General features: G+C 38.2%; 1 protein-coding gene across 2 annotated transcripts in view; it reads right to left on the reverse strand.

Moving 5' to 3' along the window:
- Nucleotides 1-4,388: 4,388 nt before the first annotated feature.
- LOC143239940 (B-cell receptor-associated protein 31-like) overlaps nt 4,389-22,034 on the reverse strand; it is a 33,256-nt gene continuing 15,610 nt past the window's right edge. For both annotated transcript variants that reach the window (XM_076481613.1, XM_076481612.1), the window contains exons 6-8: nt 20,486-20,585; nt 11,444-11,544; nt 4,389-5,282 (exon numbers count right to left, since the gene is read on the reverse strand). In XM_076481613.1, the coding sequence (XP_076337728.1) occupies nt 5,232-5,282; nt 11,444-11,544; nt 20,486-20,585 (252 nt within the window). In that variant the 3' untranslated portion in view covers nt 4,389-5,231. The remainder of the gene's footprint in view (nt 5,283-11,443; nt 11,545-20,485; nt 20,586-22,034) is intronic.

Consider the following 22,034-nt stretch of genomic DNA (forward strand, 5'->3'; position numbering starts at 1 on the left):
GCAGGTTTCAAAAATGTTTTCTGTAAGTAGAGACATACAGGATGGAAGGAAGCAATCAGTGTCTTGATGTCATCCAGATTAGAACATAAACCTCGACAGTTCCATTGTATCAAGGTGGCCATTTTTATTTACGTGTAGAAGAATTGGGTGGAGAACCCTTCTGTTTACGACCACGTCTTTCTTTCTTTACTGTCTTTATTCCAGGAAGGTCTATCGACCTCCATGGATCCTACCCTTGGTAGATTGGGCAGGTCTTTGCTGTTGGAAGAAGATTCCAGCGATTGAGGACGTGAACGAATGATCGTTTTGCATCGTGGAGTGGGAGAAGATGTATCCAAGGAAATGCCTGTACTCAAAACCAAAGGAAGGGGATCTAGGGATTTGTTGGAATGTATGGAAGGGACAGAGATGGGTGTTGAAATTGATTCACCAACCTTTTTAGCCATGGAGATCAAAATACTTTTCATTTGTTTTGAGAACGATTCGTTTGGAGGCACAGAGAGAACCGTCTGGACTCCCACTGTAGTAGTGGAATGTCTGAGAAGAAGTGGTGGACAACAACTTGCGAGCCTCAGGATAAGTAATGTTATGAATCATTTCCAAATGCTGCACCTATATTTCTTTCAACCATTTAGGCAAGAACGAAAGTAGGATGGGTGAAAGCCATTGCAATTGATGCAATGAGGGTCCATTTCACACTCGTAGACATCACGATCCTTGCCACCACAACGAGCACACATCAAGGAACCACGACATAACGTCTTTGAGTAACCAAACTGTTGACACTGGAAACATTGGAGAGGGTTTGGAATGTATAGTCGTACTCTGCAATTAAGATAACCTGCCTTGATGGTGTCAGGCAGACGTGGTGACGTAAATGCGATAATGAAGACATTGGTCGGAATCATAATTCCATCTTTGTGAGAGGATATATGCTTCACCACAGAAACTCTTTGGGTGAAGATACCAGGGAGAATCTCTGACTCTGCGATGTTCTTCAAATCCTTCTCAACAATAATTCCTCAAATGTGGATGTTTTCACCAATATGCCACCAGATCAAAGCTTCTTTACTAATTTTGGAGAGCCAACAAGTCTGTCTAATCCCTTCTGAATGAAAAAGGGAGACATTTGCCCTAAAGTTTTGTCTGCAAGTGAATGCAATATAAGAAAATAAGGTACAACAGATGGTACAGCTGGTGAGGATTGCTGCTCAGAATCAAGACGTGGTCGTTTACCTATAGACTGTTTTTTCACTATTTTATTAAGATTATTAATTGGAGTATCCATAATGATAAAAGTAAAATTTCCCACTGACCCTACCCACCATGGATCACTACCAGTAGATGCACTACAATGTCAAACAAGGACACTGCAGCAACGCCAAGGTTTCGTGAGCACTAAACCCAAATACCAGCATCAGATAGAATTGTCCACAACACCTGCTGAGAATATCCAACACTGGTACTTGATTGACCCTAGTCCAAGTAAAACAGCCAATTGACCCAAAAGGGCTACCTCAAGGCTGCCCGTCTACAGGAATTCAAGGCCAAAATGGTGTGTTAGGGTTTGATCCCTCATCCACCAGGATCCTCTCCTCCCCTTCACAGGTTGCCACACACTGCAAACATGTGGGCCGATGTTTAGATCCCAGAGGAGGTAAACTGAAAAAACAGAACCTTCTCTGGAAGGTCCCCTAAACACGTACAGGAATCCACACCGAGTGGGGTTGAGAAAAACTGACAAACAATTCTTGTTAAACTGTGTCCAACAGATTACCTGATCTCGGTATTAAGTCCCCAATCTCTGATCGATAGCCTCAATTCTTCACGTGTCATATCACAAGCTGTTAAACCTGAGTGTCATTTTATGTTCTTTAAGTTTTTATGAAATGTTAACCTTTTATTTCCAACTGCCAAACCTACAGCACTTGTCCGTCGGTAGATAAGCAATATGTTTAAGAACTTATAACGGGGTTTAATTCCGCATGGTATTGAAAGGTAGCTTTGCTTTAAAAAACAAATGTGGTTCACAATACATATTATCCATTTTTTATAGGATAACACAACCTAATTCCTTGGAAATTAATCTTCAATAAGCTTATAACCGAAGTAAATAAACGGTGAAGAGGAGGCAATACACTGAAGTACAGTTTGTTAACATCATTAGAAGGAAAAGCGTTCACTTAAACCATGTGACTGATGAACACCTAATTTATGTTTATTGGATGAGCTCGTGCATCTTGGAGGTCATCTGAACTAGATTAGAGGGAAGGTAGCTAGCTAACGTCTGTCAACTCGTGGGCTGCTCATTTACATACTTTAAATAGGATTGATCACTCATTATAACGCTTCTGAGGTTGAAAGAGTGTGAATGTTCGATGATAGGTTTTACTCCTATGATGTGAAAAATTACGAATCAATCATCTCAACTTCTAAGTCCTCCCATGTCTCAATTTATGAATTTGTTGGATTTTCAAGATGATCTCTAGAGAGATTAATCTTTGACAACTGAAACAGAGCTAAAAGGGCAGTGTTCATCTTGTCTTATTTGGATCTTAAAATGTTAAGAGTCTGTCCCATGATGGTTTGTTTGAATCACATTCAGATGTCCACAGGTTAGAGTAAATTAGACAAGACGTAAAATAGTTTATGAGGAAGATGACTAATTCCTTGAAATGTGGTAGTACTCTAGTCACAAGAGACATCAGGTTCTTTTACAATACAGGCACCATGTGGGTTCTGAATATACTTAAGTGTTACTACATTATGTACCATAAAGATGGCAACATCAGTATCATGTCTGTTAGATATTAAGGGACAATCACTAAATATTGTGTTGATGGAAGGACAATCTGTGAGACAATCACTAAATATGTTGTTGGTAGGACTGTCTGGGAGAATCATGTAATTCCCATTAAGTTCTTGATTTTTATTTATTTCAGAACTAGAGGAATGTCATATCTGTTTTCTCGAGTGTGGTTGAAAGTTTTATTCCCAAGGTTTATTAGATATAGCATTCAATGTTATCTAAAACTTTGAATTTACCTATATACAGTTTTCTCCACTTCTGATACAATTTTAAAACTAAAGCTTAATTGGAATTAACATTTATCCACCTGTTGATTCCAGACAACCTTAAAGTAATGCAGTATTGTTAGAATGTACTCAATGTTGTTTGTAATATGTATCATGCTGCCCAGTTCTCTTCCATCAGTGAGAAGTACTGAACTCATATTGTCCAGTTCCATTTCCATCAGTGAAAAGTACTGACATCAGACTGTCCAGTTCTCTTGTTGCAGTGCTTCTCAATCTATAAATTTATGGGGTTTTTGAGACTTTAAATTCATCATACAATGTTATAAATTAACTCTTTCTTTATTCTGATGAGTCTTCAATAGATGAAACTACAGTCCATAACAGAGAATGCAATAGGCCACAAATTCTTTTTAAGTTTACTTTTGATGAGAAAGAAATAATCAAAATTATCAATTTTTTTAATACACTATTTCCCCTCTTCCCTATTGGAATATAACTACAAAAGTGTTAAGGACCTTTGAAAATTCTACCAGTTGTTCAGTAGCAAGTGTAAAAGCTTATGATGTTGCAAACCAGGTTTCAATACTTGTGTTGGGCACATCATTGTGCAGCTTTCTGCTTAATATAAAAATAAATGATTACTTAAAAAAACAGCTGCAAATTAAGACACTACAGGTTTCAGTAATTTATATAGAAAAGTCAACACATTTGAAGAACATTATTAAACACTGAAAGTCTTAAAATATGAAAAAATAACAATACTGTTGTGGATTATAGTTTCAAAGTTTTAATTTGGATGTTAGCTGAAGGATGAATGGCATTAAGATCAAGCAAGTTTGTAGGCCTAGAACTGTCTAGATGACATCAGGAAAACATAGCAAGTTTGCAAAATATCTAGAAATAACACTATATAACAGATGCAAGAATTGTCGTTTTACTTTCAACAAGTATAGAATAGTGAATGGGTCTTGAGCAATCAGTTATTTTTAAGCATGAAAAATCAGTAAAATATTTGGATCAATGTTAGTTATTGCATATGCTAAGTTACTAATTGATTAGGTAAAAAATCATACAAGCTTATCTTTACATTAGTGTAGTAACATTAGTGAGGTATTTTTTGTTTGAATGTTGTTAGTAAACTTGGCCTACAAGTTATAACAGGTACATGTGAAGGCAGCTAGTAGAAACAAAGAAATAAACTAATTTGTTATCAGAAGCTAATGTTGTTAAAATATTCAAACGTATAGCATGACCATAATACAATAAAAAGAGAACTAGAACACAAGTTAATAGCCATCACTCTAAGCTGCCTAAGAAAAAACAACTTATGCTCATAGAAAACTAGTCATGGATAAATCCAATGAAGCAATTTTATTACCCAGCAACGTCAGTTAATACATGACCATAGATTGAAAGTTCTCCAAATATTTCAGTAACTATAAAACATACAACCAATGTTATGTTTATTAACAAGTCATCAACTCCAACTGTAGATCTAAATACATTGAAATACCTTTCAATGGAAAGGTTGAAATTTACTATAATAGACGTCTCTTCATTATGATGAGACATTTAAGCACTTATCTAAGCTGCTGTATTTAATGCATTTAAAACAAATTACAAAATGCAACACTGAATAAGATATATTTTTACTTCATATTTCAACTTTATAAAAACCATTAATATTTTCATTAAACTGCAAGAATTACAATGACTTGATAGTTAATATTATTAATAAAGCACACCAGTCAATGCTTACATTCACAATTTTTTTTTTTTTCATTCCACATCTCCTGAGGACTTCTGTTAATCAGATTCATTTGTTTATAAAACGAGAAATCTAGTAGTCAAAGCATTCCTGGAAAGTTAACCATGCTCGTTTACAATAAACAAAGGACCAATCCAACCGTTACAAAGAAAGGTCTACCATTTAAAAGTTCTCACATCATTTTCTTTTGTTCTTTCTCTAGCTTTTACCCTCAATGGTTTCTTAATGTTATGAACCTGTTCTCTTTATATTAAACTACACTTTATTAAGGAATTGGTATCATTTTAAAAATATTAGAATTAAAAAGCTAGTAGTCGAAAAGCAAACAGGATGTTTTCACAAACTGATAGTTAATAAAAACAACAAAAATAAAATCAAACTCATTAGCATACTTTATATATTGATCACCAACATTCTACTGTTCATTTTAGTTCTCTTTCTTATCACCTGACTGGCTTGTTTCATTCTCCTTGTCAGCCTATAAGAATAAAGCACACAATGTACCCTCCAATTCTAATTACCAAAGTGAACTACATTCTAGCTAGTTATTAAAATATCTTTTCTTATATTTTTCTTTTTATATCTGACAACAGTTTCTTGACATGCTTGAAACAATTATACTTGCCTACTGTCTACACTAATACAACCTTGACCCATTAGGGAAGTATTTGAAGTATGTACTGGTCTAATGTTTAGCTCAGACATCTTACTTTAACCAGAAACTAATGATGATAAAAGTTTAAAACTACCATTCAAGACTATCTATTTGACTTAACTATCTAGTAAAGTGAGAAGTATGTAGATTGGTAGGTTATTTAGTGTTTATTGGTGCAAAGCAGCTAGGCTATCTGCACCAAACAACCAGTACAAAAGTAAAAATTTAAATTATTGAAACACATAAAAAGGATTTATGCTAAAACCAAACAAAGTCCAATTATTGAATTAAAACTTAGAGTTAAAAAGGCCAATGGCCCTTAAAAAAACCCAAAAAAAAACAACTGAGGTGGAAATTGTCACCATGCTAAAAATGTCTAAAATGGTGCTGTCGCTTACAGTCGTATTGACGGCACAACAGTAAAGTGTGAGCTATTGTGGCTTGAGTGTCACACAGATGACACATTGATGCATTAGTCCCAGATAAAAGAAAGCAATGAATTAAAAAACTGACCAATGCGTAATATAGCCAGGACAACGTCCTCCTTCCAATCCTTACTGAAGCAAGACAGCCAAAGAGCTATAGAAGGTTTGATCTGGAAAAGCTTGATATCACATTACTCACTCCAAGTCAACTGCCAACTGACAGGAAGCAGAGCCTTGAATACAAGATCATGGGAGACAAGCATGGGTGTGACAGCACCAGAGAAAACAGACTTAGCTGTGGTGTCAGCAAGCTTGTTCCCATGAATACTTACATGGCCTAGTATTTAGTTAAACCCGATAGAAGTAGATATTAAAGAGAAATGGGCCAGTCAGTTTTGAATAATGATGAGAACAGGATGAGAACTAATGTGAAGAGATCCCAGATCCAGCAGAGAGTTAAACAAGTCAGTATAAATAGTACAGTTCATGTACTGCATAGCTTCCATGTGACCCAAGACAAGAGAAATGGCATACAGTTCAGCAGTGAACACAGAAACTAGAGTGGATTGTGTGTACAACCACTAAACCACAATAAACCATGGCAGAGCCCACACAGTCACTTGATTTCAAACCATCCATATAAATGGGAATAGAACGATGGTTTGAAAGATGTTTGGCAAATAAAAGATGGTACTTCCAATCGGGAGTATCAGCCTTTCTCATACAGTTCAAAAAAAGGTCACACTTAGAGATGTTAATAAATCATGGTGGAATGGACTGACCAGTGGATACAGCAATTTCATCCAAGGGCAGACCCAATTCATCCAACTGCATCTTGATAAGAAGGCCAAAAGGAACAATAGCACACCATCTATTCTGAAAAAGGTTGGCCCACTCAGAAAGGAAAACTTCAGGTGGTATGCTGTGATAAGGATTGGAGTTTTGAAGCATACAGTAAAGACAACTGCAAAGAGCAGAGGTGAAGGGGAAGTCCATGTAATTCAGTGTATAAAGTTTGGACTGGAGAAGAGAAAAATGTCCCTGTGGAGAGCAGAAGCCTCTGATGGTGAACAGAATCCAACATCTTCAAAGCCAAGGTCCTGGCAGAGTCACAGACCAGGGACCCATAGTCCAGTTTTGATCAAATGAGGGCACAATAGATTTTTAGCATAGAAAATCACTATGCTCCCCAAGAGGTAGAAGAGAGGACACATAGAGGATGTTCAGTGCCCTTATACACTTGACACTTAGCTGCTTGATGTGTGGGATAAAGGTCAGCTTAAGGTCAAAGATAAGCTCCAAAAACTTTGCCTCAGGGACCACAGGAGGCACAATTTCTCTGAGACAGAGCTTATTATCTGGGTGAATACCCTATTGGTCACAGAAATGCATGTAAATTGTTTTAGAGACAGAAAAGGTAAAACCATTTGCTGTAGTTCATTTCAGTATGCAATTGAGGGCAGTCTGTAGCTGCTGTTCAATAAATTTCATGCTCAACAACTGACAAGAGATATGGAAGTCATCGACATAGAGACAGTTTGCAACTGTAGTAGGGAGTTGTCTACTGATAGCATTAATCTTTATAATAAAAAGTGTGACACTCAAGAAATAGCCCTGAGGGACTCCAAGTTCCTGTGAGAAAGAACAGGAAAGTGTCAAAACCACAATGACTTGGAATCACTGGTCAATTAAAAAATATTTAATAAAAATGGGTAAATGGCCATGCAACTTTTATGAGTAAAGGTCTCACTAGATGCTATAGATCCACATTGTATCAAACTTTGTCAAGGTACAAAATACAGAAAAAAGATGTTGCTTGACAAAGACTTCCCTGATTTGATGTTTCAAGTTGAATCATGTGGTCCATGATGGAGTGCTGTCATCAGAACCCACACTGGGTGAGGTAGAGGTTGTTTTGATTTGAGGAACCAAACAAGATGAGCATTAACCATTCTCTCTAAAATTTTAGAGACAACTCATTCAAGCAATTGGATGGTAGTTTGAAGAAATCTTGGAATTCTTCAGACTTAGGAAAAGGAAGGACAATAGAATGGCAGCAATCATCAGCAAAAAACATTCTATATTTGGTTAAAAACAACTAGAGGAAGGGCAAGAGAAGCAGAAGAGAGATGGAGCAGCATCTTGTAGTGAGTTTCATCAAATCCAACTGATGTACTCTCAGACTGATGAAGACCAAGCTTGAGTTCCATCAGCATTATTGGGTGATTACAGTCATAGAGATGATTAGCCCTAAAGGAAAGAGGCAATTGCTCTGCCCATGTCTTGATGACTAAGGCAGTGGGGGATGAAGCAAAAGTGCTAGATGCACGAGAAAAGCTTTAACCGAGAATATCGGTGATGCTCTGGGAATCGCAATTTCTGGCCATCAGAAAGAAAGATTAAAGTAAGGCAAAAGTACACTGTCCACTGACCTTTTGAATCTTGTCCCATATGACTTTGAAATTGGTGGTAGAAGAGATGCTAGAGGTGTATTTAATCCAAGATTCCTTCTGGCTTTGATGTTTCACCTGCTGAGCATGTGCATGGGCCTGCTGGAAAGCAGTGGTTTAAAAGTGTGGGATACTTGCAAAAGTTAACTGAAACCCATTTTTGAGCCTTTTGTGCCATGTGGCAGGTAGGATTCCACCACGGATGTGAATATTGTGGAAAACATGTTGAGGTTTCAGGAATATACTAAGCAGCTGCCTGGATAATATAGTCATCCACTGCTACCACACAGTCATTTATCCAATGGCAGGATCAAGTTCTGAGAGAGCAGTGAAAGGCCAGTTGGCCTGGTCTAACTTCCATCGAGGCATGTTGGTAGGGTGGCATTGACCATGGACAGTCTCTTTCAAAATGATAGGAAAATGATCATTGCCCCATGGGTTACTGACAACACACCAAGAAATGCAGAAGAAAAGCGAAAGGTCACAAACAGAGATCAATAGCAGTAACAGATTTACTAGATGCATGAAAATAAGTATAAAAACCAGTATTGAAGAAAGGTTGTGATCAAAGAGCATATGCTCACTGGAATGACCCCTCAACATCAATATCAGCATCACCCCAGAGGGATTATGAGATTATCTCCATTTCTGGGGGGATTTTAAGAGGGATGCAGTAACAGCTCAATGAGTACATCAAGGCCTGAGTGATCATAGATCTCTTCATGAGCCAAGTACTGAGAACAAATAATGATAGTACACCCAAGGAAACATGGATGGCTAGCCTCCAAGGGTGTATTGAGTCGCAAAAACAGGGTGGACATATGGTGATCGACCATCAGTGCCAATCCTCTATGTACTAATCCATCATTCAACCTGTCATTTCTGTACAAAGAAAACTGCTGAAGGGTGACTGTATCGGCAGGTTTCAGAAATGTTTCATGTAAAGAGAGAGACACACGTGATGGTAAGAATCAGTCAAATCCTTAATGTCATCTATATTCGAACAAAAACCCTGACAGTTCTATTGTATCAAAGTGGACAATTTTATTTATGTTGAGGAAAATGGGGTAAGGAGTCCTTATGTTTCTGACCACTTTTTTTTCTTTATTGGACAAAGGTCTATCAACCTCCGTGGATCCTGCCCTGGGTTGAGTAAGCAGGTCTCTGCCTGTTGACAATGATTCCAGTAAATGACAGTGTGAAAGAATAATTGTTTTGCATTTCAGGGCTGCCAAAGAGGATGGACCTAAGGAAACACCCCAACCCAAAGTCACAGGAAGTAGAACTGGGGACAGAGATTGAAGTAGATGTAGATTCATCAACTTTTTCAATTATGGAGGACAAAAGCCTCTTCAGATGTTTGGCAAACGACTCTGCTAGAGGCATGGAGAGATCTGTCTACACTCCCACTGTGGCAGTGAAACAGAATGCAGCTGCATATGTCTGAGATGGTGTGGGTAACAATAATTTCTGAGCCTTTGGGTAGGAGATATTTATAGTCTTCAAGCATTGCACCTCTTTCTTGTTCACCCACTTAGGACAAGAAATAGGCGTAAGAGGGGTATGAACCACTGAAGGTAACACAGTGTGGTTCCAGTTTGCACTTGTAAGTGTTGTGATCTTTGCCACCACAATGAGCACATGTTGAAGAACTACAACATGTTTTGGATGACTGAACTTGCTCACACAGGAAACATCTGAGAGGGATGGGAATGTATGGCTGTACCTTACAGTTTAGATAGCCTATTTTGACTGTGGCAGGAATACATGGTAATGTAAACATAAATATTAGAACATTAGTAGGCATCATAATTCTGTCTTTATAAACAGATTTGGTGCAATGCAGAAACTCCTTTGCTGGAAAAACCAGCAAGGATCTCTGACTCGAAAATGTTCTATAAATCCCTCTCAACTATAACTCCTCTTGAAGAACTCAAAGTTGTATGGGAAATAACTTCAAGAGTGTGGTATGTTGTGGTGAAGATGTTTCCACCAAAACGTCTCCAGAGCACAACTTCTTTACTGACTTTACTGAGCCAGCAAGCCCCTCTAATTCCATTTGAATAAAAAATGGACACATCTGCCCTAAGAATTTCTTGGATAAGGAATGCATAATTAGAAATTGAGGTACAGATACTGACAGTGACAGTTACTGCACAACAGTCATCCATGTGTGGTTGTTTTTGCAATACTTTTTTTTTCAATTTCTTCATTTTTATTTATTTTTTCATAAATGGGGATATCCATAATTAAGACAATACATTTCAGTCCCCACTGACCCTATCTACCACTGAGCCCTACGAGGAGACACTACAGTGCAGCAACGGGAGGTTTCATGACTACAACACCCAAACTCCAGCACCAGACAATGTTCACAGCACCTATGAGAATGTGCAACACTTGTACTTGGTTGAACCTAGCCCAAATGGACAAGCCAATTGACCCTGGGAAGGTCACCCATCTACAGGAATTCAAGGCAAAAGTAGTGTGGTGGGGTTGGATCCCTCACTACCAGGATTCTTTCCTCGTCTTCATGGATCATCACACATGGCAAACATGGGTGGATTTTAGATTCCAGAGGAGGTAAAGTGAAAGTACAAAACCTTCTCTGGGAGGTCCCCTCACCACATACAGGAACAAGTATGTGAAAAGGTTACACTAATATAACCATGACCAATGAGAAAAGCATAGTGAGAAGTACGTGAAACAGTTACATTAATAAAACCATGACCAACGAGAGAAGTATAGTTCTCTAAACTTTCCATTTCACTATTAGTAATTCCCCACCTTTTACAAACTAATTAACCCACTGAAGCTACTGTTTAATTATTCTAACTTCTCATGCTCCCAATAAATTACCAATTAAAAAATTCCACTAATTGTTACCATTAATGAATTAAAAGGAATGAAAACAGTTCTGCTCTGCAATAAATGAGGAATTCTTAATTAATTCTGTACATGATCTATATCATCATAACAAACACCAATAACAGAAAACAAAAAACAGTCCCTACCCTTTAAAAAATGTAATGTAAAGTATAATTTGCATACAATAAATGCTAATTATTAATGACTTGTTTTGAAAACTATTGACTTTTCATATACATACCTTCAGTTCAGAATACTGGTCTATTAGCTTCATGTACTCTTTGTTCACCGATTCCATTTGACTCTTTAACTGATTCAAGTCATTTTTGGTATGTTCTAGTTCTATAAAATTTAATTAACTTTCACTTCACCACATGTAAACATCACTGACAGATTTTCAAAATGTCTCAGAAAATTAAATTAACTAGAAAAAGTACAATAATAATAAAGAAAGGTATAACACATGACATAATACATTAAAATTATATTGTAAACAAAACAGTAACAATTAAAAAAACTTTTAACAAAGTTTCAGATATGTGGTAGTGTCTATGAAAATGCTTGATGACATTTTCTTCCCTGTATTAAAACATCGTACTTAAATACATGATCATTTAACAAGGCCATTTTAAGAATAAACAATTCAACTAGTTTACTAGTTTCAAGATGAAACATTGTTGATGAAGAAAGAGGAAAAGTTTACTAACCAATTAAACTTATAATCCTATAAACATGGAGGAGACCACCAACCAGCATCTGGTCACAGAGTAGACTTGTCATTACTGTACAGTGTTACTTCACGCTTGGTCAGAATAACTTTATTTTCCACAGAATATACTCTCCACTAACTTATGACAAGTCTAAATCCAACTTGTTTCCATCTCTAACCGAAACATTTAATCAGTTGGCAATGCACATAGACGAATGTATTCCAACTACTTTAATTAATCTTTACAAATTAGCCTAAAGATATTTCATAGTGTTAATAACAGGAGACTAATATTTTTCAACAAGACATGGAAAAGATGCACTTTTTGTTGCTGACATAAATGAAACTTCCATGGGTACACAGGTCACATCACACAATCCACATTTTCATTCTTCATTGCTGGCACAACATTAGCATGGTAAAATGATTGATTGATTTAGTGTTTTATGACACAAAGCAGCGAGGCTATCTGAGCCAGACATTCGGTAAAAATGTAAAAAAAAAAAATAAATAAATGTAGTAATAGACATAAATGGAAATGAAGGTAAAACAAAAAAGTATAAAACCAATGTTGACACCTAGTCTACAATGTTAAGATAGAAGGCAGAGTATAAGAAGTTGTAAAATATTTACTCTAGCAAAAGGTAATGATCATAACCCACCAGGAAGACTAACAGGTAAGTTCAAGAACCACCGTCAATCACCTGAAGTTGGCCTTTCCAGTCCTGGTTCTGGGTTATGTGTCATAGCAACCAGTATCAAAATGTAAAAGAATACAAGTTTTAAAAGATACATAGCAAAATTGTAACAATGAGTAGCCAAATGTCCAGTAAAAAGGTAAAGTCAAGTAAATGGAGTAGAATTTGTAAAAGTAAATGAAGGTAAAAACAAAACAGCAATTAAAACAGAAAATGGTGTAAAAACCAATGGTGACATCCAGTCTTCAAAGTTGTAAAGGACTACCTGTAGCAGAATGGTAATGATCTTAACCCGCCAGGAAGACTAACAGGTAAGTATAAAAACCACCGTCAGTCACCTGAAGTTGGTCTTTCCAGTCCTGGTTCCAGGTTATGAGTCAATATGGCCAGTACTAAAAAGTAAAGTAGGAAAAGTGTGAAATGATATGCAGCAAAAGTATAATAATAACTCGCCAGGACGACTAACGAGTAGTTCAGACGGATAGTTCAAACAGTAGCGTCAGTCACCTGAAGTTGGCCTTTCCAGTCCTGGTGTTGAGTTGTTTAATGTTCTGGCCATTGTCCAATGTCAAATTGAATGAGAGAGATTAAAACTGTAAAAAAGGAACCACAATTAAAAAGGTGTAATGAATAAATATGCAACACTTAAATGAGATTAAAAAGATTAATGGCCATTAAAAATTAAAAACATTATCAAGGTGGACAGAGTCACCATCACCAATAACTCTGTCCAATGTTACAGACTGACCCTGGGAAAAAATATGTTTAAAATATTGCCGTCGTTGAGAATTGTAACGATGGCAAGAAAGTAAAACGTGGCTGATAGTGATTTGAGTGTTACACAAACTACACATTGGTGCATCAGTTCCAGATAAAAGAAAATGATGAGTTAAAAACTGTGACCAATGCGTAGCCTAGTGAGAACAACTTCCTCCTTCGAACTTTACAGAAGCTAGATGGCCAAAGTCCAATTTTGGGTTTGATTTGAAAAAATTTGTTGTCACGTTGCTCACTCCAAGTGGACTGCCAGCTGGCATGGAGCCGAGCCTTGAAGACAACACCATAGTCCATGTACGGAATAGGCATAGGAGTGATGGTGCTGAAGCAGACATATTTAGCTGCCATGTCTGCAAGCTCGTTCCCCGCCAATACCAACATCGCCTGGTATCCAGAAAACTGGATTAAAGTAGCTGCTAATGAGAAATGGGCCAGTCAATTTCGAATATCAGCGAGAATAGGATGTGAGCTAACGTGTAGCGATTTCAAGGCAAGTATAGAACTAAGCAAATCAATATAAATAGTGCAGTTGGAGTACTGCTCAGCTGCAATATGATCCAGGGCAAGAGATATGGCATACAGTTCAGCAGTGAACACAGAAGCTGTAGAAGGGATTCTGCGTGCAACTACTGACCCATAGCAAACCGTAGCAGAGCCCACTGAATTACCTGATTTGGAACCATCTGTATAAATGGGAACTGAATGATTGTTTGAAAGATATTCATTGAATAAAAGATGGTACTTCCAATCTGGAGTATCTGCCTTTTTTAGGTGACTGAAAGAAAGGTCACATTTGGGGGCTGTAATAAGCCATGGTGGGATGGGCTGACCTGTGGAATCTGCAATGTTATCCAAGGACAGACCCAATTCATCCAATTGAGCCTGGATGCGAAGGCCAAACGGAGCAATGACAGATCGTCTGTTCTGAAAAAGTACTGCCCACCGAGGAAGGAAAACACATTTCCAGGTGGGATGCTTTGGTAAGGAATGAAGTTTTGAAGTATATTGTAAAGATAGTTGCAAACGGCATAGGTGTAGAGAAGGTTCATGAGATTCAATGTATATACTTTGAACTGGAGAGGTACGGAAAGTCCCAGTGCAGAGTCGAAGTCCTTGGTGATGAATGGGGTCCAGCATCTTTAAGGCCGAGGTCTGGCAGAGCCATAGACCATTGATCCATAATCGAGTTTCGATCTAATAAGAGCACGATATACCTTTAACATTGAACAGCGATCTGCCCCCAACTGGTAGAAGAGAGAACACGGAGGATGTTCAGTGCTTTCGTGCATTTGACCTGAAGCTGCTTTAAGTGTGGTATAAAGGTCAGTTTACAATCAAAGATAAGCCCCAAGAACTTGGTCTCCAGGACCACTGGCAGCAAAACTTCACCGATATGAAGTTCAGGATCAGGGTGAATATCCCGTCGACGGCAAAAGTGCATGCATAAAGTTTTGGAGAGAGAGAAATTAAAGCCGTTCGCCAGTGTCCACTTCTGTACACAATTGAGGGCAGTTTGTAGTTGCCGCTCAATATATCTCGTGTTTGACGACTGACATGAGATGTGAAAGTCGTCGACATACAGCCCATTCGCAACAGTGAGAGGGAGTTGTTCAGTGATGGCATTTATCTTTATACTGAAGAGTGTAACACTCAATACACAGCCTTGAGGGACTCCAAGTTCCTGTACAAAAGAACGGGAAAGTGTCAAACCCACACGAACTTGGAATCTCCTGTCCATTAAAAATTTTTTAATAAACATGGCCACGCAACCCATATGTATGGAGGTCTCGCAAAACGCCACAGCTCCATGTTGGGTCGTAAGCCTTCTCTATGTCAAAGAATATTGATACAAGATGTTGGCTGTTGAGAAAGGCTTCTCTGATAGATGTTTCAAGACGAATTGGGTGGTCTGTGGTGGAGTGCTGTCGACGGAACCCACACTGGGTGGGCGAGAGGAGGTTGTTTGATTCGAGGAACCAAACAAGACAAGCATTAACCATCCTTTCTAATGTCTTACAGAGACAGCTCGTCAAAGCAATTGGACGGTAGTTTGAAGGAATCTTGGGATCTTTCCCTGGCTTAGAGAAAGGTACAATAATAGCCTGGCGCCAGGCATCAGGAAAAACATTATCCTGCCAGATCCGGTTGAAAACAATCAGAAGGACATCAAGAGAAGCAGGAGATAGATGGTGCAGCATGTCATAATGAATATCATCAGGTCCAACAGACGTACTGGCAGACTGATGAAGGGCCATTTTTAGTTCCACCAGGGTAAAGGGACAATTATAGTCAAAGAAACAGTCAGTTCGAAAGGAAAGAGGTGATCGCTCTGCCCGAGTCTCGATGTCCAGGAAGGTGGAGGAACAAGCAGAAGTGCTAGATACCTGACAAAAGCTTTCACCTAGAGTGTCAGTGATGTTCCGAACATCAGTCACCTCCTGACCATCAGAGAGTAAGATCGAGAGGGGGACAGAATTGTAGTGCCCATTAACCTTTCGAATCCTGTCCCATATGATCTTGGAACTGGTGGTAGAAGATATGCTGGTTGTGAACTTAATCCAAGATTCCTTCTGGCTTTGACGTCTTACCCACCTAGCATGTGCACGGGCCCGTTGGAAAGCAACCCCGTTTGAAAGTGTGGGATATCTACAAAAAGTATCCCAGGCCCGCTTTTGAGCCTTCCGTGCTAAGTGGCAAGCAGGATTCCACCACAGATGAGGATATCGTGGAAAACGTGTCGAGGTTTTAGGAATACACTGAGTAGCTGCATGTGTAATACAGTCAGTTACCACTGCTACACAGTCATCTATTGATGGCTGATTTACGATGGCAGGATCAAGTTCTGCGAGAGCAGTGAAAGTGGACCAGTCTGCCTGATCCAGCTTCCACCAGGGCACGCGGGTAGGGTGGCATCGACCACGGCCAGTCTCTCTCAAAAGTATAGGAATATGATCACTGCCAAGTGGATTACTGTCAACCCTCCATGAAAAATGGAAGAATAATGAAGGGGAGCAAACAGAGACATCAATAGTGGTAAAGGACTGACTAGGTGCATGAAAAGAAGTGGAAGAACCAGTATTGAAAAGTAAAAGATTGTGATCAGAGAGCATCTGCTCTACAGATCGGCCCCTCCCATTAATAATAGCACTTCCCCAGAGGGGACGATGTCCATTAAAATCCCCTAGGATTAGAAATGGAGATGGCAAATGTTCAACGAGAGCATCAAGATCTGATTGATCATGTCTCTCCAGGGGACAGGTACAGAGAACAAACAGTGATGGTATGACCCAAGGAAACACGGATGGCTGCAGCCTCCAAGGGTGTGTTGAGTGACAAAGACAGGGTGGAGCGCGTGTTGATCAACTAACAGTGCCACCCCTCCATGTACTCGACTGTCACACAACCTGTCATTTCTGTACAGAGAAAACTGCCGAATGGAGACAGTATCAGCAGTTTTGAGAAATGTTTCTTGTAAAGAAAGACAAAAGGATGGTAGGAAGCAATCAGCATTTTGATATCATCCAGATTAGAACGTAAACCTGGACAGTTCCATTGTATCAAGGTGGCCATTTTTAAGAATGGGTAGGTGAAGTGGCTGGAGAACCCTTCGTTTACGACCACGTCTTTTTCTTTACTGTCTTTAGTTGGAGGAGGTCTATCAACCTCCATGGATCCTGCTCTGGGTCGGGTGGGCAGGTTTTGTTGTGGAAGGGGAATCCAGTGACTGAGGGCCGAAACGAATAATTGTTTTGTCTCTTGTGGTGGGAGAAAAAGATGTATCAGAAGAAATGCCTGTATTCGAAACTGAAGGACGTGGATCTTGAGGTTTGTTGGAAGGTATGGGAGGAACAGAGGTGGGTGTGGAAGTCGATTCATCAACCTTTTTAACCACGGAGGTCAAAAGGCTTTTCATTTGTTTTGAAAACGATTCTCTTGGAGGCACAGAGAGATCTGTCTGCACTCCCACTGTAGTTGTGGAATGAAGTGCAGCAGCATATGTCCGAGATGGAGTTGTGGACAGCAATTTCCGAGCCTCAGGATAACTAATGTTATGTGTCGCTTTCAAGCGCTGCACCTCTTTTCCTCCAACCATTTTGGACAAGAATGAAAGTAAGAGGGTGAGAACCATTGCAGTTTACGCAATGTGGGTTCATGTCACAGTCATAGGCATCGTGGTCCTTGCCTCCACAATAAGCACATGTCAGGGAACCACGACAAGATGTCTTTGAGTGGCTGAATCTCTGACATTGGAAACATCGAAGAGGGTTTGGTATGTATGGCCGAACCCTGCAAATGGGATAACCTGCCTTGATGGTGGCAGGTGCACGTGGTGAAGTAAATGTTAAAACGAGGGTATTTGTTGGCAGTGTAACTCCATCTTTGCAGTGGAGATGCTCTCACTGCAGAAACTCCTTGAGTGGAGAGACCAGCGAGAATCTCTAACTTCGAGAACGTTCTTCAAATCCCTTTCAACAATAACTCCTCGTGAAGAATTCAAGGTAGCATGGGGTGTAACCTCAATAGGTATATCCCCAATTGCCTTTGAATTCAAGAGGAGTTCACTGTGTTGGAATGTGGATGTTTCAACCAATATGTCACCAGTCGAAGTTTCTTTACTGACTTTGGAGAGCCAGCAAGTCCCTCTAGTCCCTTTTGAATAAAAAAAAGGGGACATTTGCCCTAAAGGTTTTCAGAAAGAGAATGTAATATAAGAAAATGAGGAATGCGTGTGTTACTGATGTTGAAGATTGCTGTTCTGTGTATTCAAGGCGTGGTCGCCACTCATTGACTGTTTTTTACAATTTTATTTAAATTTTTTGGAGGATCCATAGGAAAAGGAAAAAATTTCGGTACCCACTGACCCCACCCACCATGGAGCCCTACAAGGGGACGCACTACAAAGTCATGCAAGGACAATGCAGCAATGCCAGGGTTTTGTGAGCTCTATACCCAAACACCAGCATCAGGCACAATGTCCACAACACCCCGTTGAGAACTTCCAACACTGGTACTTGGTTGACTCTAGCCCAAGTGGACCAGCCGATTGACCCAAGGGGGGCCACCCATCTACAGGAATTCGAGGCCAAAGTGGTGTGTTAGGGTTGGACCCCTCAACCACCAGGATCTTCTCCTCCCCTTCACGGGTCGCCACGCACGGCAAACACGTGGGTGGATGTTTAGATCCCAGAGAAGGTAACCAGATAGAACAGAACCTTCCCTGAGAGGTCCCCTCACCACGTACAGGAATCCACACCGAGGGGTGGTAAAATGATGTACATACTTATATTCAACTGTTCACATTGAGTGAAGTAGTTCTCATTACTTTATAGACAATATTAAATGTTGTGAGTGATGTGGTTTGAAGATTATTGCCCTTCAACAATACAGTTCTCATAGTGCTAATGATTTCTCTTCACCCATGTCAATACTGAAGTCATGCAGTATGATTCTTTGAGAGATGTTTAATACAAAATTTTCATGATGAAACTAAATGAAAGGTAACTGCCTGTCATAGAAGCACGTGTAGAGGATCAAGTTTCTCAGGTTTTCCACCTTTTGTCTTCAGGAGGAAGACTTCATAATGTCATCCTCTACACGTGTTTCAATGTCAAGCATTTGTTGTCCCCTAGACTTTGTTTTATCGCACACGTGATTTATTTTAGACGTTAATTCCTTTTTTATGAGGCATCCTTTTCTGCAGACGTGATGAGATTTTACTTCATTACGTTCAAAATTTAATTAATCTCGTTTAAGTTCAATGTTTGGCACTGAAATCAGTATTTCAATTTTCATTATACTTCAAACTTGTACATTATCTAAGTTTAGCTCCTTTATTTCAAAAGAAACTTTACAGAAAAATTACTAAAGTTCAGTTTTATTCTCTCATGATCTGAAAGTTCATGAAATGCTAAATGTGTCTTTGTAGCTGGAAAATGTATTGACTCATACTAATCTTTCACATATAAACAGAAATTAGGTTTAATGCTCTGTTTACACATTTTGTTTTCAAGCTCCTTGAGACACATTCGGAGAAATAAGAGAAATTTGTCGAGACTCTTGAGAGGTGCCACTTCTACTTTCTATACACATAATTGATTTCTCAACCAATTAGAATGAGTTGAGCTAGATTTTTTATAACCCTTGGAAAGAGCAATTATTTCAAAATTAGCAAGAAAAATTCCACAGAGAATTAGTCAAACCACTCTCAGCATTGTGACTGATTTTCTTCTCACCACTTTACTAATGTTTCCCACCTAGAAATACATCAGTTAGATCGACAGATGCACTGAATTTAGGTTTTAGTTTATATTTTCCTTTATTATATATCATTTGCATTTTATGTTTCAAAGTGTGTTTTTTCCTATGTAAGCCAATGCCTCCTCAGTTCACAAGGGTCAGTGTAATGTGCAAATGCCACCACATTCTGCAGAGGGCAAGAGCATCTTTGCTCACTATAAAGCAATATTTCTCATGGATCCTCACTGGCATGTGTTGCAAAAAATAGCTACTAAGAGAGAGGAAATGATAATAAAACATTAAATTATATATGAAGATGTAAAGAGATTCAATTAAGATTATAACCAAAGGGAAGTATTTTAAGATTATTTGATGAAATACTAAAAGGTATATACATTATGTTTTAATACTGTATGGTCTACAGTATAGCACAAGTTGATGATAACAGCTACAGTTAGTAATACTGTAGAGAAAGTGAATGAATAGATGAATAAATCTTTAGATTAAATTAATCAAACGTTTGATACTCACTTAGGAGATTATAGGAGGGTTATGCAAATGATATTTGAAAGCTATAAATGCAGGTTGTTCTGTTGGTTATACAAGACACTACTTAGGTAAACATAGAGCTCATTTTCCACTTTTCAAAAAGCCAATATAATCTCTCTTGTCTCACATTCACATATTACTTGGTATTAACATATCTTACACACACACACACACACACTTCAACTTTATAGTTGTACCACAATATTGGACCTGAAGTTAAGATAAAGTAGAATATGAAATAATTACCTTAATTTCAGCAATGACTATGAGTCAGGTCACTCTCATGTATCATTTGTTAACTAAACAAACATACCTTCTGTAGCATGCTGTAACTCTTGTTTCAATCCTTCGACTTCTTCCTCTTCAACTTCCTGTTTTTCTTTATCATCCCTGTAATTTTCCTCCTTGTTTTTCTACATGTAACAAAAATAAAACAGTCTTAATTTGAAATATTAAAGGTACAATATTTTCATATCTTTTGTTTCATTCTAATAAACAATTCTGTTTTTCCAAAATGCACTTACATCATACATAACTGTCGTTCATTCTCAGATATGTAACCATTATTTACAGCCAACTTCCATTTGCAAGGTTTTCAACTTAAAACCAGTCATAAAATACAATGTTAATTTTAGGACTCACTTAAACAAGAAACCTGATGGTCCAGTGCATATATGTGCTGATTCTACACAAAATTAAAGATCAGGCATAGCAACAGCAAAATATTTTTAGAGGCATACCTTTAGCAATTTTTCTTATCAACTGATAATTTGTTTTAATTTTGCTTCTGGAAATTAATTAATTTAACATGTTGTAATAAAGTTACCAAATTTCCCAGCATCAAAGATGCTACTTTTTCCCCAAAATAAATCTTAATAATTTACCCTGCGTCTTCCAGGCTGAAGGTTATGTTGTTCATAGGCCTAAACCTACGCCAAGAGGAAGTGTTTTGATACTATACAGTAATCCAAGCCCCTCTGAGTTACTGAGAATGAAATGTACAAGATACTTAGCATTAAATAATAAATAAATAAACAAGAACATATGGTGCTGTAATACTGGCATTCTTTTTAACTCCTGAGGTTTAGCATTATTATTATGTCCTGTAAGTCACTAAACAATTCACAAAACATCTTGGTAAGATTGGTGGAAGTGCTGCAACCTTATTCTTATGTTCATCTTTTTTTTCAAAATTTATCTAATCAAATTGGAGGTGCATCTTCGACACTGGTTCATCTTCTACACCAGTAATTATAGTAACTGTAGAAATATGTATAAATCTCATCAGATCCTTCAAATACACACGATTTCTCTCTACAATGTATAATAATATTGTGAACACAAGTTAAATGAAATGCCAATAATATTTGTTATTCCCAAATCACTTCAATTCTGCAAGCAGATTACTGAATGTACAAAACCACAATAAATTAATCATTTATTTGATGGTTCATAATATGTCTGGTATCCATGCATGTGATAAAACAATATTAATTGATCCTAAAAGCTGATTAGCAACAGTTAGTAGTAAATATAAATGAAGTGTAATTGACATTTTTCAATCTGTTTCAAAGGCTGGAAAAGACATGCCTTGACATTTTTCAATCTGTTTCAAGGGCTGGAAAAGACATGCCTTTTTACATCTTTCTCACATCTGTAATCAGGATCGAAATGATGCATGATATACTTCAGTTTTCTGAAGTTAACGCAGCTGGAGTCCACAGCAATCCAGCTACAGACCAAGCCAATAAATGATTATTTCTAAGCTAATATAACAATATGAATACCAATTAAGTGTAACCATAGTAACTTTTAATTTTCATGCACTGGTTTTTCCAGATGCTCTAACAATGCAACTACAT

This window comes from Tachypleus tridentatus, chromosome 13 (assembly GCF_004210375.1).
Source record: "Tachypleus tridentatus isolate NWPU-2018 chromosome 13, ASM421037v1, whole genome shotgun sequence".
Lineage (NCBI taxonomy): Eukaryota > Metazoa > Arthropoda > Merostomata > Xiphosura > Limulidae > Tachypleus > Tachypleus tridentatus.